Source organism: Haliotis rubra, unplaced genomic scaffold (assembly GCF_003918875.1).
Source record: "Haliotis rubra isolate DU_JTF1 unplaced genomic scaffold, ASM391887v1 Scf490, whole genome shotgun sequence".
Classification (NCBI taxonomy): Eukaryota; Metazoa; Mollusca; class Gastropoda; order Lepetellida; family Haliotidae; genus Haliotis; species Haliotis rubra.
In genome coordinates this window covers 149,905-173,707 of record NW_025767180.1, presented here as the reverse complement: position 1 = coordinate 173,707, position 23,803 = coordinate 149,905, and the positions used below count along the sequence as shown (strand labels likewise).

The 23,803-nt window shown below is 41.2% G+C and overlaps 2 protein-coding genes across 2 annotated transcripts in view; one reads left to right on the top strand and one right to left on the bottom strand.

The window, feature by feature from the left end:
- Positions 1-28: 28 nt before the first annotated feature.
- LOC124291393 lies at positions 29-4,452 on the top strand. The gene is made up of 5 exons (XM_046728379.1): positions 29-238; positions 1,658-1,753; positions 2,109-2,218; positions 2,407-2,617; positions 3,471-4,452. The coding sequence occupies exons 1-5, from the start codon at positions 67-69 to the stop codon at positions 4,061-4,063; spliced, it is 1,182 nt and encodes a 393-aa protein (XP_046584335.1). The 5' UTR covers positions 29-66; the 3' UTR covers positions 4,064-4,452.
- A 1,408-nt stretch (positions 4,453-5,860) lies between these two features.
- LOC124291396 (failed axon connections homolog) overlaps positions 5,861-23,803 on the bottom strand; it is a 97,198-nt gene continuing 79,255 nt past the window's right edge. Inside the window, exons 5-6 of the mRNA XM_046728382.1 lie at positions 7,795-7,911; positions 5,861-6,742 (exon numbers count right to left, since the gene is read on the bottom strand). Coding sequence (XP_046584338.1) covers positions 6,636-6,742; positions 7,795-7,911 — 224 coding nt within the window. The 3' untranslated portion in view covers positions 5,861-6,635. The remainder of the gene's footprint in view (positions 6,743-7,794; positions 7,912-23,803) is intronic.

Here is a 23,803-nt window from a genome sequence, read left to right as displayed (position 1 = left end):
AAAGAAATTTCACATTGAAACACCTGTTGTACGTTAAAGTCACAGAGAACCAGCCCGAACTACAAGATGCAGTCTGTGGTAGTCAAAGTGTTTTATGAACGTGAGGGGACGGAGAGACCTGAAGTCCGGCGTTTCCCTGGTCCCAACGACTCCGCACCAACATACGCCTTCGTGCACGACAAAGTGAAAGAAGTGTTCAAGAAACTCGAGGCGGGGACTTTCAACATGTACTGGAAAGGTAAGTGTTTTCCTCTTTAAATGTATTTTATGTATATTTTGATTATTGCTGACAGCCTCCCTGCTTTCAATAGGTTGTATGTAGATTTGCTGGGGTTCAGGATTTTAAAATAACCCTGAGCAACCTATGTCTGTCGTTCGTGAGTTCGTGAGTGAGTTCGTGAGTGTTTACTCCGTTTTTACGCAATGTCCCTGCAATATCAGTCAGTGAACATGAATGTATTTATGAGATATGTCCGGTTCATTCAGTGTAAACTACACCATTATCAAGGCGGGTGGATGGGTGGGGTAGGGAAGGTTAATTACGGTGTTAAATAAGATTCACTCATTCATAATGTTTCTCAAAGCAATTTTTATTCACTTGTTCATCATTACGCTTTTACATGCTTAAATGGTGACCCGTTGTAGACTACGTCTCCTCTCAATATCATGCCAAACGATTCGACTGAAGTGGGTAGAATCGTTGTGTTCCATGTTCCCCGCCGTGGTTGCTCATGACATCAGTCTCCTGTTAGTCTGATCCACAGCTTCGATTATTCACAGCCCACCGTCAAAAAGCGGGAATGTGGATTATACTGCGCAGTAAAACATTATTCACTCACTGTACTTTTCAAAGAGATTTAAGTTCCCCTTTTGAAAGAGATAGTTACTCGCTGACTGAGTTACTCCTCATGTTATAACTTTTTATTAGCCATTTGATCAATATCTATAAATCATTAGAGTAACGAAAAGGGGTTTGAATAGGATATTATGTCCGTAAAATATTCTGGTTAGATTACTAGTTCAGTGATATAGATATACATGCGTGAGTCGTTGTTCATCCTTACGGTTGTACTACCAGTGGAGGCGACATTGCTCGGATGAACATTTGTTTGTATGTTTGTTTAACGCCACTCAGCTATTTGACGGCAGTCTGTAAATACTCGAGTCTGGACAAGACAATCCAGTGATTGACATAGTGAGCATCGATCTAGGCAATTGCGCAACGATGACGTGTCAACCAAGTCAGCTAGTCTTACAATCCAATCCCGTTAGTCCGCTTTACGACAAGCTAGCATGGGCTACCGAAGACCCGGATCTTCACGGGTATTTATTTGGAATGGGATACATATAGTACATGCACCAGATGACCATTTCTAAACCGGATCTTTATTGGTTCGTCACCGGAGTAATGTCCTTTGTATATTCTAGTTCCCTATCGTCCAGAATACGGCTGTTCTAGATAACCGAGGTTTCACAGTATATACCATAACAAGGACATAAATAAGCTGTCATTTCGTACAACCAACCGTTTTGTAACTTTGTGATTAACAAACTCTTTTGTGTTACTTGTTCAGCATAGATGTCCATTTTATCTTCACTGTTCACTCGTACAAATGAGTTATAAACACATGTACACAAGCTAAGGATGGTGTTTCAGATGGTGAAGGCGACTTTGTGACCTGCTCCTCGGAACAGGAGATGCAGGAGGCCCTATGCTCAGTCAAGGAATCCGTCCTCAGAATCTACATTCGAGGTACAAACGAACATTCGTCTATCGCTATACGAGTGTGCGAGTTTAGTTTTACCCCGCACTCACCAATATTCCAGCTGTATGGCGGCGGTCTGTAAATAATCGAGTCTGGACCAGACAATCCAGTGATCAACATATCGGTGTACGAGTATTATAAGGTTCGATAACTATAACAGTACTAACAGCTGATTCAGTCTCGGCCTGGGACACAGTCAACTGATCTTGAAATATTGATATTTCGGATCAATACAGGAAAAGGCTCGCAAGAATAAAGAGAGAAAGTATGTGGAGATTGTATGGACGCTTATGTCAGTAATATTGTCAGACTAATATTTTGATGACTGATTCTTTTCTCCAGATGCCTCTCCTGTAGTATCAGAGGATGATGAATGGGACTTTGACCCCAGGATGCAGGGGTGGGGCCGTGGGTGGGGCAGGATGGGTGGCATGCGAGGTGCAGGCGCAATGGTGAGCTTGCTTCAAATCATTTCCAGTTTTAAACGTCTCTGGTGTACCTCTCAAATGTTACTACCTCGACTGTGTCCTCGAAGTATCACTTTGTTCGTAGTCACCGAACCAACTTCTCGCCTAGATATACACAATGTCAATACGCGAAAATCTCTAGCGATTTGATCAATGTCCACACTATTTTGTAGCCTATGAGAGGAATGCCTCCTCATCCCCACTTTCACCGATGGATGAAGCGCATGAAACGCTGGAACAAGAAGAATAAGTGCCATGAGTCAAGGGCAGAAGGGGAGGTCACTCCCGGTGAAGAGTTCGAAACCAACACAGCAGATAAAGGCGCCCAAGCGGAAAATACGAAAGATGCACCTGACAACACAGAGGGCAGAGGCGATGGTAATGGTGGGTATCCGTACTTGTAAACACACACAGTCTCACATATTACAGTTTAAGATGTGTCTTTTGTCTACTGTCATAGCAGTGGTTGGGGAAAGTGATACTAGTGACAAGGAACCCGATTCTTTGACATATCGAGCAGTTCCTTAAACAACAAGGCCACCTCACTGCCTCTTCAATGTTGGGATATTATCGAATTTGTCGAGATAATCAGAAACGTGTCTCGCATGGGTCAATGTTTGCCTACCTTTGTCAACGATAATGTCAACAGACTTAGTTCCCAAGGGATACTTCCGCGGTGCACCAATTAGCAAATTCATAAAAATCCTTTCGTCAAGTCGGACTAAAAGATCAGTGTTACTCCCTTTGGGTAGCAGCGGCGTAGCCTGATGGGTACAGCGATCGCTCGTCAGATCGAACTCCCTTGTTCGATTTTCCATATTGGTCCATTTTGTTCCATGGCATGAAGCCCATTTCTGATGTCACCCTACCCGATACTGTAGAAATGTTGCTACAGTCAGTGTCAAATAGACGAACACTTAGTCCCTGAATATATATAATTTTGATAGTAACAAATAAACCCATTTAAATTAAAAAAGGAGCCCCAGTGATTTGGGAGATTGGGAAATCTAGACTTGCTTCATTGAGGGCTTTAGCATTGCAGGGAGGGTTAGGCATTAGGGAAAATAACTAGGTGTCATACTACACTCCCTTTGGTATATTATTGTCTATTAATCAACAGAAAACGCCCATTGTTGGCAAGTAAACAGCATAATCATAGTCGTTGGTGTGCATGGTTCACCCTTTTGTTGTACCTCTATTTTATGGTTCACCCTTTTGTTGTACCTCTATTTTACAGATACAGAAATGAAGGCAGATGACCAAAGTGGAACCCAGAAGTGTGGCAGAGGAAAGAAGGGAAGAGGAAAATGTCATAAACATGACAAACACCATGCTGAAGACTCCCAGACCAAAGACGATGATACCTCCGGATCTTCGGACGAGGACATGCCTCCACCATCTTTCGGCCATCCCGGCATGTTTGCTGGCGGCCCAATGCAATTCTGGGGCATGATGGGAATGCATCCTCATGCCTGGGGTGAAGGTTGTTGGAACAGAAGAGGGGGATGGAGACGTGGTGGTCGTGGAGGTTGCAAGAGAAGCTGGGAATGCCTCAATGAGATGGAACCTCGGGACATGGGTTTTGCCGGATGGGAAGATGGACGAGGTGATCCGAGAGAGGGCTGTAGAGGTCGCTTTAGAGGTCACCCTCGAGGCGAAGGTCATGGTCATGGTCATGGTCATGGTCATGCACAAGACCATCGCAGACGCTGCCGCCGTCAGAATGAGGCTGATGAGCCAATGGAAGCCTGCATTGAAGAAATGCGCAACGTCAAGGCGACTGATGACGTCATCACCCTGGGGGATGAGAACGAGGCGCCCAAGATGTAGGCTGCTGATGCTTCGAAGATACGACGATATTTACAACATATTGTAATTTGAATATTTAAAACCCTGTCATATATGCCCATGTATATAATTCATTATGGGACGAATTATGTTATATTATGAGTAGGCCATTGCCTATAATGACATATTCACTCTTGCAAATTGTACATTACATTGTATTCTAATAATGGTGGTTTGCTTTGACGTAAATACACGTCCCCATGACGGTATGGCAATGCTGCTCAATATATATTTTGTACATGTATCAATTGTCGTAATTCAATTGCCGTGTTATATTTATTAAGCTTTTGGCAACATGGTTATTCTGTTTGTTATTTGCTTTTTGTTTGTTCACGTAAAGCTGAATAAAATGTTTTTATTGTGAAACAAAATACATTTACTTTGTATTTTTCTCAACAAACATGGAGGATTCATGCTTTGTGTGAATGTCCACGTGGGAATGGATTGATGGTGGTAGATTGTGAGACAATTAACACACAAGCAATGATGCTCACAGCTAAGACAGTAGGAGCCACACAGAAGATCACACTCTGACGTCTTAATAACTTCTTTGCAAACACCCCGTGAAGATCCGGGTTAGAATACTGATCTTCAGTAGCCCATGCTTGTCGTAAGAGGCGACTATCGGGATCGCGTGGTCAGGCTCGCTGGCTTGGTTGACACATGTCATCGGTTCCCAATTGCGTAGATCGATGCTCATGCTGTTGTTCACTGGATTGTCTAGTCCAGGCTCGATGATTTACAGACCGCCGCCATATAGCTGGAATATTGCTTAATTGCGGCGTAAACCTAAACTCACTCACTCTTTGCGCACAAATAAGAACCTCACAAAAAAGAGCATACATATTGAAAATCAAAGCATTGTATTTGAAATAGATTATACACTGTCGGTGACAAACAGACTATACATGTACATGTCATTCAATGCAAGCACTGCAGTGAGTGAGTGAGTGAGTGAGTGAGTGAGTGAGTGAGTGAGTTTAGTTTTATGCCACTTTTAGCAATATTCCAACAATATCACGGTGGGGACACCAGAAATAAGCTTCAACCATTGTACCCATGTGGGGAATCGAACCCGGGTCTTAAGCGTGACTAGCGAACGCTTTAACCACTAGGCTACCCCACCGCCCCTGCAGTAAGTTAGTGAACATGGTTTATCAATTGTTTTATCATTATCCCATTTAACAGTTGGACACGAATAGGACATTGATGTGAGCCAGAGTTCGGAATTTCATGTTTACCTGATAATATTTCCTGGGGTCAGTAATCACAAAAGGTAGGCTTTCTTCAACAGTAGGCATGGGTATCACAGGCCGGCATAGCTGAAATATCGTTCTAACGAGCGTTTCACTCATTCACCGTTATTAATATACCAAGATCGCTATGGTCTCCAAAGGAAAACATCGCTGTGTATGTTAAGGAATGTTACTTTCAAGAGTAATTTCAACAGCCTAAAGCGAAACAACATATCACAACCACCTATAACGGCCATACTGAAATGCATGAAGTGACAGAATGTCCTGGTAAACACAATATCGATATCACATGGTGCCGAATCCGTAAGAACGAATATCTAGGGTAAACGTTTTTTATCAAATATACATGGGTTATAAATCAACTAAAAGCGAAACAACATATCACACGAAACGCCGAAATTGAAATGCATGAAAGGACAGAATAACCTTCTGGTAAGCACAATATTTAATCTGTTATACCGACCCTGAAACAAATATATCCAAGAAAGCCCATGCAAGTCTAGAATATGTGGCAAGTCCAGATTTCCACAGTTTCAGGCTGAAAATGAAGAAAGTCTCAGGGCTTCTTTTCATTATATTTTGTTTTATTTTACTATGAACTGTTTTTTTTCTGTAAAATATTTAATTTCAGGGACTAGTGTTAGCCAACACAATAAATGGTGCAGAATCTGTAAGAGGAATATTTGGGGTCAACTATATAGTTTACACATTGTAAACTTACTTAAGACTTGCTGGCTCCAACCAATAGTAGATCTGCGAAAGTATAGTTCAATACGATGCTCGTAAAATATCAAAATCTCAGACTGTACTTTACGCTTTACAAAGTAGACTTTATAAGTTACATGTTGAGCTGACGTATCCTTCGTGACAACAGTTCTCACATTACTGATGAGCAGGATAGCTTGACCTTACGTCATCGAGCTGTTCCAATTACCTTCCCGTGATCTAACGTATCCTTCGCGAAATCTTTTTTTCTCTGTTATCAAGCAAGATGTCTCATCTAAAAGACAGCTAGTTGAGGTAGGGTTTCTAAAGTATATCTGAACTGAATCGACTTAATTACAGCAAGGGTGCTTTGTTGCTTAGAAAACTATTTCTAAATATCAAGATAGTTCTGTGCAACTGGGCTATTAACTACTAAAGGGACGAAGTTCAGTTCAAGTCAACTGGATTATTGATCGAGTTGATAACATTTGTGAGTGACGTCTGAAACAAATACTTTGGACACAGCTGTTTAAATGTGTTTTACACCATCTGAACAGTTATATGTCCTTTGAAATACATGGAATCCGCAGTTACTACTTGGTTGCCTCCCTTGTTCCACCATGTGTGGTACACTGGTCCCAGACGGGCCAGAACGTTTCCTTCATACGTTCACAGTAGGCGGCCAGGTTGGGGTATTTGTCTACGAAAACGAAAAGTTCACTATATAACAACAAAATAATGATAACATCAATGCATATGTAAATTAGAGTCTTGTAATGTGATCTTATTATAAAAGAAATGATAATTTAGTTAAGTAAGAGAACTGGATTTGAATACTAGACATGACATCTCTGAGACTGAATAACGTGAGGTTGACACGTAGAAAGTGTAAAAACAGTAAATGGAGGTTGGTGTTTTTAGATTTTCATTAGCATTGAATAAATGCAAAATCGAAGTTCTAAATCAATTTGAAATCAAATACACGTGTAAACCTTGTCCGTTCATTCTGTTGGTTTGTTGTTTAACGTCGCAATTAGCAATATATCTGTAAATAGTCGAATCTGAACTAGACAATCCAGTGATCAACGTCATGAACGATCTACGCAATAGGAATACTATGACATGTGTCAACCAAGACAGCGAGCCTGACCAGTTGTTTCCATTAGACGCCTCTTAAAGCATGCATGGGCAACTGAAAACAAATTCTAACGGGTACTTGTTTGTTTACAGAAACACATTTTCACAAATATGATGACAAAATGGGTACAGGCACTTCATGCACATTACGTAATCGGTATCCGTTGGTTGGTGCAGAACATTGCAGCAACACACATTAATGCAGGCATTAGCAGAACGCTGCCTCCATGTAACAAGATGATTTTTCACAAACGTTGGAATAAACGCGTCTACGTCTGATGCATCCTTTGTGTAGACTACATACACTATATATGTATATCACCCGTGAATACTGTCTGCAGATTTTCACCGTTTTCGCTAATGGAAGCCATGGAACCAAGACAAGGCCTATTTCAAGAGGGAAGGAAATACAGCTAGTGAAAGATAGCTAATGCTCTGATAATGATCATTCAGCTCCTTACATTACTTTCACTAGGGTAGGGTTCGCAAAGAGATGATGCGCAGAGTTTGACGCTTGTTAAGTAAAAATACACAAATTGGCCGTTAATTTGACGGGGGATTGAATAGCTTAATGTTTTCAATTATGGTATTGATGATGTAACTGAAGGTACTTGCCCTTGATGATGTTCTCGTGTCCAGTGCCCGTGAAATGCCAGTAAACCTGTGACAGCTGACCGAACACAGCACAGTCCGTCTCACAGGGCTCGTCCCCCATCAGGAACTTCTTGGTCCCTGGAACATCCAGCATGAGGTGTTATAAGTATATGGGCATGGAGGAAAACTGCGGACAGATACAAAATACGGCATAAGATTATTGTGTCGTTTGTCATGGTGGATATTGAAAACTGTCTGAAAACCACTGAATATTTATTTGGATAAATGAAATTTTAATTAGCTTAGGTGTGTAATAAAGGAATGGTCAATCAAGTAGATATATTCTATTTCAGAATATAGATCATATTAAACCTATCGTTGTGTTCTTGTCATTACACATCCAATAACATTAACTTTATTCTAATGCCCCAGTGATTGTCAGAACATAAACAAAATTTCAAAGATTGTCAACATGTATGTAACATGCTTGTTTCTAATTAAACGGCGGGATTTGATCAATTTGTCAAAGCAGCGGACTCGAGTCGCACTTCTGTTGAATCATTTGAAGCTATAATCTTCAACCGAATTATGTAACAGCTGTTGGTGCCTATACTTCGTTGGACATTTAGTAATATTTCAAAGACCAAAGACGACGACAATATCAAGGCATTCCAGTGACTGTGAGCTCCCCATTGCTTAACTATAAAGAGCAATTCTGCATCTTTGTTACTCTGTCGAATGAGGGAGTATATAATACAATGATATGCCTGGCTCTCTTACGATTGAGATACATATAGCTGCGTTTATCAAGCAGTATATATATATGTAGGGCACCATAGGCTTCACGGATTGTATCGGAGAGGGGAATCAAACAAGGACCGTAGCTCGTAGCCGATCATGACTGCCCTACTCTCCCTCATTATATAAATACAACCCGTGAAGATCCGGGTTAGAATTAGCCTTCAGAAACCCATGCTTGTCGTAACAGGTTGATGCATGCATTCGTGCCCAAATTTCGCAGATCTATGCTCATGATGTCACTGGATTGTCTGGACCAGGCTCGATTATTTACTGACCGCCGAAACCAACCGACCATAATTATACAAGGTTAAAAAGATAGGATGCGTCATGCGAGGCTCCACTTGAGAGAAGATGACATTTGTCTATACACAGGATTTATTTAATGGTGTGTCTTAAACAAGGATGAAGATATGAAGTTGACATCCAGGAACGATGTAACAGAACAGCCAAAGATGGTCAGGTGAATATCTAGATTGCTACGGTCATTGTTTGTACCCTGTATCAGTTTATTACCAATAACCTCCGATATAGCCTGGATATCTCTGTCCATACGAAGGCAGTTACCTCCCACTTGCTGTATGACCAATGCTCTGCCGCCAGGAAGCGTTGCACACATTTCGTGCACATTACCGAAAGAGACTAGTGGCGACGAATGATCTTGAACTATCATCCAAACTATGGATTTGTTAATTCTCAAACATTGGTAATCTTAATTATAAGTTTAATTCGTATACAACGTAAGAATTACTAGAGCTTCTGCGTACCTATGAAATCCGACAGGGACTGCAGATCCTTCTTAAACATCTCAGTTACCTCCCCTTCTGTGTGTCGGCCCAAGCCTTGACTCCATGTTCGCTTCTTAACATTTCGTCGAGTCAACCAGAAGAGGAACGTCCCGAGTTTAAATGTCTTCATTAACAGAAATTTGTCGTTGCCATATACCCATCGGAAGAGGACACGTAACCTGAAACGATAGAACTATTCCTTCACAAATACATGTAACATAACACAGAAACAGGACATCAGGACATGTAGATGCACACACATAATCGCAGAGGAAATGAGATGGGGAAACTATTGACAGTCGTAATAGTTGGCTAAATCGTGATGGTTAGATCGGAAATGTGTTATTCCTGCAAGGATTATCGGTTCCTTACTGTCAACTGACAACTGTGAGACCATACGAAAAGGTACGAAACGTTGTTTGTCACCGGAAGTTCTGAGGTCTCGCGAAGTGCCGTGACCTACTAACGGGCCCCATACAGTCTCAACCAGACCAGGGCCAAACAAAAAGTGTAGCATTGTGTCGTCCTTTTGATTGACGGGGCGGTGGGGTAGCATAGTGGTTAAAGTGTTCACGCCGAAGGCTCGGGTTCGATTCCCCACATGGGTACAATGTGTGAAGCCCATTTTGGTGTTCCCCGCCATGAAATTGCTGGAATATTGTTAAAAGCGGCGTGAAGCCCAGCTAACTCACTCATTCACACATTTTTGTTAGAAGTGGCCAGGGGATCGAATCACCGACCTTCACCTCACCAGACTGACGCTCAATCCACAATGTGTTTGCTTTGTGGTTTCGTTAACGATGGATTACAGCTAGATTTGTTAACAGGCCTATCGATGTTTGCATGGGCACATTTCTCACCAGTACAGATGTTCCTCCACCATAACCTGCAATGCCTGGGCTGCTCCTCTGTCAGCAGGACTCAGGTTTCTGTTGAGGTCCACACCGAGCTTCTTGTTGAGGAATTCGATGCACAGTGTAGAGTCCGCTACTGCCTGTCCATTATACTCAATCCAAGTGAGTTTGCCCTTTGATGACCTCTGTCTCCCATGGACGTTCTGTGTGGAAGATCAGAGAGCAAACTTACAACAATTCCACAAGAAACACTATGCCTAATGAAATGTTAGTATCGTCTTGCTTGGATTGTAACTAAAACTGAAAAAGACCCCAACAAACAACCAAGGCAAATTTCACCCAAATAATGATGAGAGAGGGGATTGGCAGTTCCTATCAACCCGATAGTTTTCCCTGTGTTCATATTCCAGTAGACTAACAGCTAGTCTCTGCAATGAACATGTTTTACAGAAAATAAAAGTTTGTAAAATTAAAATTAAATACAATAAAAAGGAGCCCAAAGACTTTCTTCATTTTCATTTCTGAAACTGCGGTAATCTAGACTTGCCACACATTCTAGACTTGCATGGGCTGCATTGGGTATATTTGGTTCAGGATGTGAATGACAGACTAATATTCCAGGACAAACTGTGTTTATGTCTCTGATAGCACAATTCTCATGTATATAGCTACACACTGGAACCGAACGAAAGGAGCAACAGTGGGTGTTCTATTGCGTCCCCAGTTTTAATTTAGGAAGACATTCAATATTCACGTGGAACCAATCAAAACATTCTTGCCCTCAATGGCTATTCTAAACACAGGTAGGCATGCTTCATTTTACTTCACGTCAGTTTGCGTGCGACTGTGCCTTGTAATAGCAGTTTTAAAATTGCATTAACTACAAACCCGACACAGCTTTTAGTCCCATTACTCAGTTTTAGACAATTCAGGCTTGTTTGCTGTTTGACTGGTTTTGTAGATGGTGGATGCTGCTGGTGACACAGCAGCCCACTAACACTGTGCCCTCCAATGAATTGGCCGCCAACGTGGAACCACTGCATTCAAATATAGTCTGTGGTGTTTGTTAGGCATTGCTATTCTTTCGATATCAGTGAAGATAATAATAATAATAATAATAATAATAATAATAATAATAATAATAATAATAATATAATAAATAAATATGCGGACCTCGCCTTTGAAATGTCTCGCTTGCATCCCAAGGACACTGTCGCCAGGCTCCCCATTGTTCTTGGTGCACTTGGTTTGGTACCTCCTGATCTCTTGGCGCAGATCAGGAGAGTGCCCGGGTTCTCCACCGGGAGTACAGCCCTTCTGACACTCTGGTTAATGCAGAAGGCTGCAGTGTTGGGGAGCCTTCATATTCTCCGGAAAGTTCTTGGTGGGTTCGACTAGGCAGCGTTTCCTGGGAGAAGTCCCATTCGCTGTCTGGGCTGCGTGTAGAGGGGGCAAGGGCCCTGAGCTGATGATGAGCCTTACCAGCCTGACTGTGCCAGGATCACCCGAACCCTCTCTGCTGCATACAATCTTTAATCTGTAAAACATAATAATAATAATAATAATAATAATAATAATAATATGAAATGTCGACTATGTAATGAATTTGGAGAGACTGTCCAACACCTTGTCAGTGGATGCCCTTCATTGGCACAAACAACATATCTTAAACGACATGATGGCATGGCTCGTTGCTTTTACTACCGTCTCCGCCATGTCTGTGGCTTTGACTCCGAGGTCCATCCATGGTACGACCCTGAACATGTCCAGGGCGTCATGGAAAATGATGCTTTCAAACTTCTGTAGAATAGGCCCATATACAGCCTGAGAAGAATTCCTGCCAACAAACCTGATCTTGTCCTTTTTGATAAAGCCAATGAATTTATTTATATCATTGAATTTTTTGTCCCTTTTGACAGCAAAGTGATTGGCAAGATTCAGGAAAAGCATGATAAATATGCGGACCTCGCCTTTGAAATGTCTCGCTTGCATCCCAAGGACACTGTCGCCAGGCTCCCCATTGTTCTTGGTGCACTTGGTTTGGTACCTCCTGATCTCTTGGCGCAGATCAGGAGAGTGCCCGGGTTCTCCATTGGTAGCACAGCCCTTCTGACACTCTGGTTAATGCAGAAGGCTGCAGTGTTGGGGAGCCTTCATATTCTCCGGAAAGTTCTTGGTGGGTTCGACTAGGCAGCGTTTCCTGGGAGAAGTCCCAATCGCTGTCTGGGCTGCGTGTAGAGGGGGCAAGGGCCCTGAGCTGATGCTGAGCCTTACCAGCCTGACTGTGCCAGGATCACCCGAACCCTCTCTGCTGCATTTTCATCTTTAATCTGTAAAACATAATAATAATAATAATAGAGCATTTGTATAGCGCCTTTCCAGGCTAAATATCCTGCTCAAGGCGCACAAAATGTCAATAGAGTCAACAGAAAGCTTGTTGGAAGAGATGAGTTTTCAGGAGACTTCTGAATCTGGGATAAACAGAGCAGGAACGGATATGGTGAGGCAGATCATTCCACTCTTTAGCAGCAGCATAAGAGAAGGAGCGTTGTCCAAATCGTGTAACCTTGACTTTGGGTACTGTCAAGAGGTCCTGGCTTTCTGATCGAAGTGATCTAGATGGACAATAAGGTTGTATGAGTTCTGAGAGGTAGACAGGGGCTGTGTCGGTCAAACATTGATGAGCCAGGCAAAGGATCTTGAAGTTGACCCTGTGATTGATAGGAAGCCAATGGATTTCTTGTAACACTGGAGATATGTGGTGGTATCCGTGACTGACAGATGTGATGCGAGTAGCGGTATTCTGTACGCGCTTTAATCGATCTGTGAGGCATGAAGGCGAACCCGCCAAAAGACTATTGCAATAGTCTATCCTTGAAGACACAAGACTTCGACAAAGAGTGACAGCAGCTTCCTTGGTAAGAAGTGGTCGGACTCTGCCAATATTACGTAGGTGAAAATAGCAGATCCTGGCAACCTGATTCACATGGTCAACCATGCTCAGTTCTTGATCAATAATGACGCATGGGTCCTTAACGGTCTTGGCGAATGGAATTATTGCATCAGAGACAGAGATATTGTTTCAGTTCACACTTACTGCGTTTACCAAATTGGCCAAGCAAAATGGCTTCGGTCTTCTCACTGTTGAGCCTCAGAGCATTTGACGTCATCCAAGTTTTTATGTCACGACAACAGTCTCAAGTACAATGGGCAGCAGCTGTTGCAGATTCTGGATTTGGTTTGAACAAAATTCTGTAGCTGAGTATCATCAGCATAAAGATGGTAATCCAAATGGTGTTTCCCAATGACTCAATGTTTCCCAGAGCTGATTGGAATGGTATACAAAGTAAATAGGATTGGTCCTAACACTGACCCCTGAGGAACGCCACAGTCAAGTCCTGTAGGAGTAGATTTACTTCCAGTTATTGCAACAGTTTGGGTTCTGTCCTCCAGGTATGATTTCAGCCAACATAGTGCAGAACCCTTGATACCCATCTCGGCGTCCAATCTGCTGAGCAGTTTACTGTGGTCAATGGTGTCAAACGCACTGCAAAATTCCAACAGCACGACCAATCATCTTCACCACCGTCGATACCAAGGCGTAAATCATTCAAGATTCAAAGTAGAGCAGTCTCCGTACTATGATTGGCCTGTACGCAGATTGAAACTTATCAAGAATGTTATGTCGTGAGAGGTGATCGAGAATTCGGCAAGAAACAGCCTTTTCAAGGAGCTTGGAGATAAAAGATAGATTGGATACCGGCCTGTAGTTTTTCAAATTATCAGGATCAAGTCCAGCTTTTTTGATTAGTGGTTTATCCAGCGCCGCTTTCAGTGTACTTGGTACATAACCAGAAGACAGTGAAGAGTTGACAATAAGAACAATGACTGGCAGCAGAACATGAAGGAACTCAAAAAGCAGGTAAGTCGGAATTGGATCCAGGGAACATGTAGTTCGTTTGGCAGTTTTCAGGAGTGAAAGGATTTCAACGCCAGAAAAGTTGGGAAGATCAACCAGTGGTCTACTTTGGAACACATTCGTGTTACACATTGACCAGGGTGCTCTACAGTCTGACTTTCCCACGAATGTCTTCCAAAGTAGACCACTGGTTGATCTTCCCAACTGGTCTCGGATTAAGCTAATCTTATCGTGGAAATAATCTGCGAATGATTGAGCGATCACCGAAGTGTCATCAGAAGAAGGAAGAGGTGATTCAGAATTCTTGCCAATTAATGAGAATAGTCTGAACAAAGTCTTTGGATGGGACATATTTTCCTTATCTTGGAGTTCAGACGTTTGCGTTTCATCCGCCTAACTACGATATCCTTTTGGATATATATATCTGATTTCAAGATGTGTCTTTCTCCACTGTCGTTTGACTTCCGCCTCTCTGACTTTGCCTTACGAACTTCTGGAGCAAAGTCACTTGAAGATGTTTTCCTGAGTTGTATCAGTCTACTCTTCTCCGGTGCATGTTTGTCCATCAATTCCGCCAACACTCTGTTGTAAAGAGTGACGAGTTCTGCACAGACAGAAGGTGGGTAAAGAATAAGATCAGACTGCAACGAATCATCTCTGAAAGCAGCTCTGTCCAAATTCCGAATATTTCTAAAATGAACATTTTTTACTCTTGGACAAGGTACAGTCATGTCAAGATTCAAGAAAACATGCAAATGGTCAGACAGTTGAAAGTATTGCCCGGATATATTTTGCACTCAGGAATCGGTTGATCGTGTCAGCAACCAATCCAGGATATATCCTCTTTATATAAAGAGAATAAAGGCAATAAAGGCAATCCCTCCACCACGACTTTTACGGGCACGCTGTCTGAACACATATCCTGGTGGTGTCATCACCTGAATCGCAGAGCCAAGTTTCAGTTAAAATCAGAATGTCTAATTCATGATCCTTAAAGAACAAATAAACTTTGTTTTTTTGGTACTCTTTTAACTATTACATATGAAAGATTTGTGGTTAGTCTTATGCGGAACACCAAATTCATTCTTAAAAAAACTTGTGGTTAATTAATACCGAGCGATTAAAAGTTGCCAAAAAGTCGCTTGCTTCACTCTCGCCCGCCAACGAAACCACGGACAGGTTACGTAACACTGTCGCCAAAGCACTGCAGGGACGTCGTATGAGGAAGGTGAGGTGAGGTGAAATTGGGTTTAACGTCGTGCTTGAGAATATTTCGCTCACATGACGACGTGCATGCGTGTGTATGTGTATGTGCAGCTGCTTGTACTAGCCCAGACTTAGGCTGGTTTTATAGTGCTAGCCCACTGAGATACCATGCCGCAGTGAAGCATGAATACCCCACTCAGACACATTATACTGACACCGAGCCGACCAGTCCTTGTTGTACCCATTAATGCCGAACGCCAGGCAGGAACCAACAAGTACCATATTTTAACGTCTTTTGGTATGACTCGGTCGGGGATCGAACCCGCGACCTTCCGCTCTCCGGGCGGACGCTCTAACCGCTACACCACGGAGGCGGTCGTATGAGGAAGGATTTTCAGTTAGTTGTATATAAAGTGTGTAGCAAGCTCGTCATTTTGATGATTTCTTGACATCAACGAAGTCATGCCGAATCGTTGCGTTGTCGTCAATTGTTCCTAGGGGTCGGGCGATGGTGTCACCATGCACAGATTTCCACAGGACCCGCAGTTCGTGCTAGATGGGTTATGTTTGTGAGTGCGAAGCGAGCGTTGTGGAAGCCTGAAACTATATCTTACTTGTGTTCAGATCGCTTCACGGAAGTTAAAGAATCAAAACTACTTACTAGTTGTAGTAAAATATGTATATGATTCATGACCATAAAGATTTTCCATGACACAACTTGTAACATAACGATTTCTTCCTCGGAAGCGAGGTTGTGGTCGAAGTAACAATAATACTGTAAGTAGTATTATATTGACACCCACCTCGCTTCCACGAGAGAAATTGTTATGTTATAAACTATGTCATGCAAAATCCTATTGGCCATCAATCAAATACATATTTTACTACCAGTAGAAAGTAGTTTTGATTTTGTAACTCGGTGAAAACAAACCTAAATAGCATTTATACTCAGACTGGCGGATGTTTGCGACAGGGCGCCGCCATTTTTGAAAATCGTAAAGTCACGGGCTAAAGTCTTTTAGAATTAATGAGATTATGGTTTGTTTTCATCAAATTAGAAAATCAAAACTACTTTCCACTCGTAGTTAAATATGTATTTCAATCATGACCAAAAGGATTTTGCATGACACAACTTATAACATAACGATTTCTTCCACGGAAGCGAGGTGGGGGTCGAAGTGACAATACGGCGCGATAAATTTCTTGCTACATTCACGTGGTTAACGTCAACTCACCAGTATGTAGATACTAGTCAATGTACGTCTTTATATTTGGTCTTATAATCCTAATTAGTTTATTATCATACTTGTATGCATTTTGAAACTAAATAAAAAGCAGACGATCTGTTGATACTTATAGTGAATTTATAACAGGACTGTAATATCCTGTAAAAAATGCAAATATTAAAATTAAAACAGATTAAAGTTATGGAAACAATGTCAGGCTATTACCTTGTTCGAGGAATGTATCCATCAATATCCACAAAAACAAATGATATGCCATTCATCTGCAGCTGTTCCAAGTGATGTGTCTTTTAACAGTCTAACATATACGAAAAAGTGATATATCGTTTCAGGTATTTTACATTGGTGTATAGTCTCATTGGTAACCCAAGATAGCACACCTGGTAACTAATTGCATAATGTCCGCCATTCTTCCAAAAAAAGTAATTTAGTTAGCCAATAATGAGCAATCAATCAATGTATTGACGGTTATTCCTTTGAAAGAAGGACGTTGTTTTTACGCAGACACAGACACGACAGAGTGTATTCAGTATAGATTAGTAAATCTACATACATAAACACTACCTTTTGACAAATCCGCTGTGTAAGATAAAAGTAATTAATCAATCAGCGTGTTATCGGTTAATCCTTTGATCCATGTATACAATGCTGAGTATTTACTCCAGACACAAGAAATGCCAAGGGGAACCTTTGTCGGGTAATCTAAGTGGTGTTACCACTAATTATACCTGCTATAAGTTCATTAACTGACCATCAAGTGAATGATGACAAATAACATGTGTAGGTTTATACCACCTAACACGGGTTACAACAAGGGAGTTAATTGCTGTATTGCATGCAACTTTAATTGCATGTGAAAACTTATGGGCCGACACTCTTTTGAGAATACAAAAACCTTCATTGTTGCATAAGAAATACATATAAGCATTTGCTGTGTGCTAAAACTGTATGTACATATTTACCTAAGTAAATTTTCAGATTCTTTTAGCAATGGCAAAGTAGGGTTGTTTAGTTTACGGATTCAAATAAATCAAATGTCAATTTTTAATATCATACGTAATAGACGTCATATTTTTACATGACATGATTAAATATCGAGGTAAAAAAACACAGAAATGGGATCAATTTGGATCAGTCATTATACCATCCAGGCATTAGAAAACCTGAAAAAGCCCACACTGCTTTGATACTTTATTACAATCAGACAAGAACTACCGGGGATATTTTCAAATAACTGCATCTGATGGGCATCCACCCTTCTTAATGTCGCACTGTTTAGGTTGAAGAAATTAACCGTAACCGTGATGAGCGAGGCTGATCATCGTTTTCGCTATCACTAGCGTCTGGCAAACAAATAAGGCCTAGCGACACCGGTTTAACCTCACTTTCCCCACATCTGAATGTTTGGACAAGGGATTAGAAGGTCACTGGACTGTGGATGTGGGACTATGGTCTGTTCTAATTTGTGTCACTGTTGAACACTTTTCACTGTCAGTAGAAGGGAGCAAAGGCCAATTATAAATTATGAACTGTTTTAATATGTCTTGATGTAATAATGAATTTGAAATAAAAACAAATAAACTATTGAGATGTAATCATAGCTTATCGTTTTGACATAAATAGCTCCTCTGAATCACAAATGGTCATTCCAAAATGGCGAATGCTCAGATACATTGCTAATACTAAAGGTGGTCAGAATTTAGTGTTAGATGGTTTTAAATTCAGAGCTAAGTCTAGACGTAATATTATCACATACTGGGAATGTTGCAAAAAAGCCCGCACAGCCAGAGTTACCATTTGTGATTGTATTCTAGCGTCACCTCTTCCTCAACACAATCACCCTTCAGAGGAGAACAAGATGTCAGCCCAAGAGGTCGTGCAGCAAATGAAAGCCAGAGCCAAAGCTAACTGCAGAGCTGTACCTTCTTTGTACAAAGAGGAGCTTCTATTTATAAATAGAATTTATGATCAGACAGATATGTCAAGATTTATTGTATCCTTCCATTGAGAATCTATTAACACAATTAGTTTCCTTCATGTGCCTACATCTATAAATAAGACCAGTTTGCTGGCACTGCAAACTGAAGAAGCTTGGTCCGGGCCATCCAAACAGATTTAAGTTCCTTGACTTGATCAAGAATGAACAAGAAGACATTGAACTCACCATCAGACAGCTCGAATCTGGTGGTAGACTTGCCCCTAAGAGAAGAAAGTACCACCGCCTTGATGAGAGAATTATAGAAGAGAAGAACTTGCTGATCACTGGTGTCAAGACACCCATCGAATACTTCAACACTGTGATGAATTTTGTTGGACTGTAAATTGTCATACTGTACGCTTGTTTAGTACTATAAAACTGTATATAAATATTTATACTATGCATTGGATTTTGTTGGACTGTAAGTTGTTTTACTGTATGTTTAGTGCTATGAGTATCACCTTACTATCAAACTGTATATAAATAATAGATGTGGGGAATGTGAGGTGTCCCCGCGACACCAAGCGATTTTGACATTGTCTATGAAAACAAGTTGTAACTCGGAAACTAGGCAAGCAGGAGACAACATTAAATGACAGTAGATTGTGAGAACATATTGCTTTCATTTTTTCACAACAGTTGTCACGATTACAGGTTTAACTAATACAGGTGGTGCGTTTTCAATGATGTTCAGTATATATTCTCCCTCCCCGCTCAATTCAGGAGACAGGATTGGGAGATTTATGTTCACTTAGGAAGAGTCATAATGAAGCCTTTCCTTCAGTCTCTGTTCCTAATATGACTGTATATTATATCTTTCTTGCCTTTATGCTCTCATTACAAGACCGTGATGGGCAAAGTCAGAAAAAAGTGTTACAATTGAATTCCCCAGCATCAACACCAGTTCAATAAACATAATGCCCAATAACAGAGAAGTGGTCACAAACGTGCAACTGCCACATACTATCTTGGTATTTTGTCGGTCACCTATATAAATTGGCTATTCTTGTTTTTTTAGAAAGCAAATGCTTTTCAGTGCATCATACACGCCCAGCGAAAATGCATTTTCAAAGTAAAACTTGTTGACAAGTTGCATATATTTTTCAAAATACCATAAACGCCACTTTAGAAGTACTATGAAATCAGATGACATGAAAGGCACTCATTTACTTATTCACCCACCTGGTAGGGTATCCTTGCCATCCGGAGGTAGGTCTCCAACTTTACAGCAAATGGCGTCATACTTGGGGCATAGGGACCTCTACCAATCTGATGATGGATCACCGTATCTCGAGGATAGTCCTTCTTTGCCTCTCTATAAACAAAACTGATTACTGTAGGTATTGTGTTTTAAACATATCTCAAAATTAACATTAAAACAAGCTTTAAGTATATTGAAAGGGCATAAATTAGGAAGAGTCATAGTGAAGCTCGCGGGCATTTCCCAAGGGAAGAGGGCATACTTTTCAATAATGCCCACGGGTCATGTTATATCCAACTTATAAACCGACCGAAGATATACTTTAGATATATTTTCAATATTTTGTATTTACTGTTGAAATCAACTGGGATGAGACTGGCAGCCGACGCCTTGCAATGCACGTGCTCCGCACGAGCTATCCGTGCCCTGCACGTGCGCTACCCGCACTACCCGTCTTGCGAGGAACACACGGTTCATACCGACAAACAGTCTCAATCTTCACAGCGATCTGTCGTAGCCTAGTGAATAAAACCGCCAAGCTTGTAAGCGACGGTTGCGGGTTCGAAACCGGGTGTCGGCACTATATGTTGGAAAATGTCAATAATGTCATATTTTAAAATCGCATTCAGTGGCAAGACAAAGTCGTATCAATCTTCAAAACAAGTCATTATTCAAAGTCAAGGGCTATTCCTCAGAAAATTCCCTGGCAGAGGGACGTTATTAAGATAATGCCCGGGGCACAGGGACGTTATTAAGATAATTGCCCGGGACAGAGGGACGTTATTTAGATAATTGCCCTGGGAAGCGAGATTGTATCAGATTTGAGGAATATTACGAGAAATAGTGTCCCCTAAGAACAATAGAGTGACGTTACTGTCGGTTTATAAGTGGAAACTAACTGCTATGCCCAGCGTATATTTGTGTACCGCGCAATACAAAGACTTGAAGATTACAATGACAAACAGTGACGTCCTAACAGCCATCTAAACTATTGCTTTGCTGAGGTGAAAACATTCACATTTACATCTTCGTGTGTGAGTGAGTGAGCGAGTTTAGTTTTACGCCGCAATCAGCAATATCCCAGCTATATGGCGGCGGTCTGTAAATAATCGAGTCTGGACCAGACAATCCAGTGACCAACAGCATGAGCATCGATCTGCGCAATTGGGAACCGATGACATGTGTTAACCAAGTCAGCGAAACTGACCACCCGATCCCGTTAGTCGCCTCTTACGACAAGCATAGTCGCCTTTTATGGCAAGCACATGGGTTGCTGAAGACCTATTCTTCCCCGGATCTTCACGGGTCTCTTCGTGTGTACTTTCTAATACTTCTACCAGATCACTAGAGGAACTTTAGGATCTGGAATTATTGACTGACATACGGAATGCCATCTAGTACATTGATCATGCAAAGGAAATCGTTAAGAGACGCTTGAGCAGTTTGTTAAATAAAACAATCCCATTCTCAACCCATCTCATATTCTTGGCCTCTCCACCATTTCAAACATGTGGACAAATTGATTGTCAGATCTTTTCTGAACGAATTCCTAGGAAAGGATCCCAGTGACCCCCACGGACGCACCCCAGAATATTAAATACCTGATCCCTTAAGTCAAATAGAACATCAGCTCATAGTTTGTATTTAAACTACATAAGCGATGACATAACATTCGTCAACATAAAACACAAGTCAGTTAAACTGTTTCATGTGTTTCGTAATTATATCTAGCCAAAAGTGTCATGAAACTATCAAGAAGACTGTAAGACAAGAGGAATAACTTCAAGATTCTACCAGTGAACGTTCTTTTTGTCGAGCAATATTCCTGCAACTCAAGCCTTCGGGGTCTTCATTTCAGAACTTAACGATACAGTCGAGCATGCACTTCAATGCAGATTTGAGTGTATTACGAATCTTGCTCAATAGTTTTGTGATTGGATACAACATTCCAGACTTAGCAAGGTAGTTGAAATGGTTTGTTTTCGAAATGTTTCCATGCATGTTTACCCGTGAATGTCCGGGTTAGAATATTGATCTTTAGTAACCCATGCTTGTCGCAAGAGGCGCCTAACGGGATCGGGTGATCAGGTTCGCTGACTTGGTTGACATGTCATCTGTTCCCAATTGCGTAGATCGATGCTCATGCTGTTGATCACTGGATTGTCTGGTCCAGCCTCGATTATGTACAGACCGCCACCATATAGCTGGAATATTGCTGATTGCTGCGTAAAACTAAACTCACTCACTCTTGCGCGCAAATAAGAACCTAACAAAAAGAACATACATATTGAAAATCAAAGCATTGTATTTGAAATAGATTATACACTGTCGGTGACAAACAGACTATACATGTACATGTTATTCAATTCAAGCACTGCAGTGGTGAGTAAGTGAGTGAGTTTAGGTTTATGCTACTTTTAGCAATCAGTGTAAAACCTTATGGCGTGTCCTAAACCAGAATAAAAGGTACCTAAGCCCATCCTCGTGTCATCACTGACTTCCACAGCAATGAGACAACACAGGTACCACGAATCTAAACCTTCCAATAAGAGTTTTAAAACTACTTTAAAACAACAATACATTCAACAAAGGAAAGTGTTTGATAAGCAACTGAAAAAACGCAAGAAACCATATCAGCAGGTGAAGTACGATAAGCTTGTTTTATAATAATGATTCAAGAGATTTCTGGAAGCAGGTAGGTAACAAAATGAAATGAAATGGTAGTTGCCAGTGACAGATCTCACCGAGTGCCAATGGAGGTTAAAGATGAAGAGGGAAATCGTGTAGTTGAAACAAAAGCTGTTCTCGACAGATGGAAGAGTGACTTTGAACATATATACTCTGTGCAGAATAATGACACATATGATGATGTTCACCTTCGTGATGTTATGAACCAGCTGAGTGACAACACTGTTCAGCCTGATAGACAGGTATCATGTGATTCCCTTAACACACCTATTACACACAGAGAAGTAGAAGATGCGATCATACGCCTAAAACTGAGAAAACCGTCAGGTATTGACAACCTACTGGCCGAGAGTATGAAGAACCCAATCTGTGTTGACATGTTGCACAAAATAATATCTCATTATGTTAAGAGTGGTGAAGTTCCAGATGCCTGGCAGCAGAACATCATTAACCCTATTTTAAAGCTAGACTCTGATCCTTATACTGACTGACTGAGTTTGGTTTTACGCCGCTTTTAGCAATATTCCAGCAACATCACGGCGGGGGACACCAGAAATGGGCTTCACACATTGTACCCATGTGGGGATTCGAACCCGGGTCTTTGGCGTGACGAGCCAACGCTTTAACCATTAGGCTACCCCACCGCCCCCTGATCCTTATAACCCGTCAAGATATAGAGGCATCTCACTCATGGCAATCCCGTGTAAAGTATACTGTGATATAATTAACACTAGGCTCAGTATCTGGTGTGAAAATAATGATATACTATCTGAAGAACAAAATGGTTTCAGAAAGAGCTGCTTGGAACATATAAATAGTTTAACAAGTATTATTAGAAACAGAATAAATGCTAAACAGTCGACTTTCTGCTGTTTTATTGATATGAAAAAGGCTTTTGATAATGTCAACCGTGACTGCTTGTGGTTTAAACTCCAACGATATCGTATCACCGGTAAAGTCCTGGACGCAGTGAAGTTCTTGTACAGAGATGTTCTTAGAAACAGAATAAATGCTAAACAGTCGACTTTCTGCTGTTTTATTGATATGAAAAAGGCTTTTGATAATGTCAACCGTGACTGCTTGTGGTTTAAACTCCAACGATATCGTATCACCGGTAAAGTCCTGGACGCAGTGAAGTCCTTGTACAGAGATGTACAATACACGGTTAGAGCAAATGGTCATCTATCACCCTGGTTTAATGCACCCCGAGGAGTAAAGCAAGGATGTTTGATCTCACCGTTGCTTTTTTCACTCTATATCAACGATCTTGTTGACTCCTTACGTTAGCTTAATTGTGGCATTGATATCAATGAAAGAAATGTCAGTATACTGTTGTATGCAGATGATGTTGTTC

Excerpts from the sequence above, each read along its gene's own strand:
- LOC124291393 (XM_046728379.1), top strand. The coding sequence starts at position 67 with ATGCAGTCTGTGGTAGTCAAAGTGTTTTATGAACGTGAGGGGACGGAG. Across the intron at positions 1,754-2,108 it reads CCTCAGAATCTACATTCGAG|ATGCCTCTCCTGTAGTATCA; the intron begins GTACAAACGAAC and ends TCTTTTCTCCAG. Across the intron at positions 2,618-3,470 it reads GGGCAGAGGCGATGGTAATG|ATACAGAAATGAAGGCAGAT; the intron begins GTGGGTATCCGT and ends TCTATTTTACAG.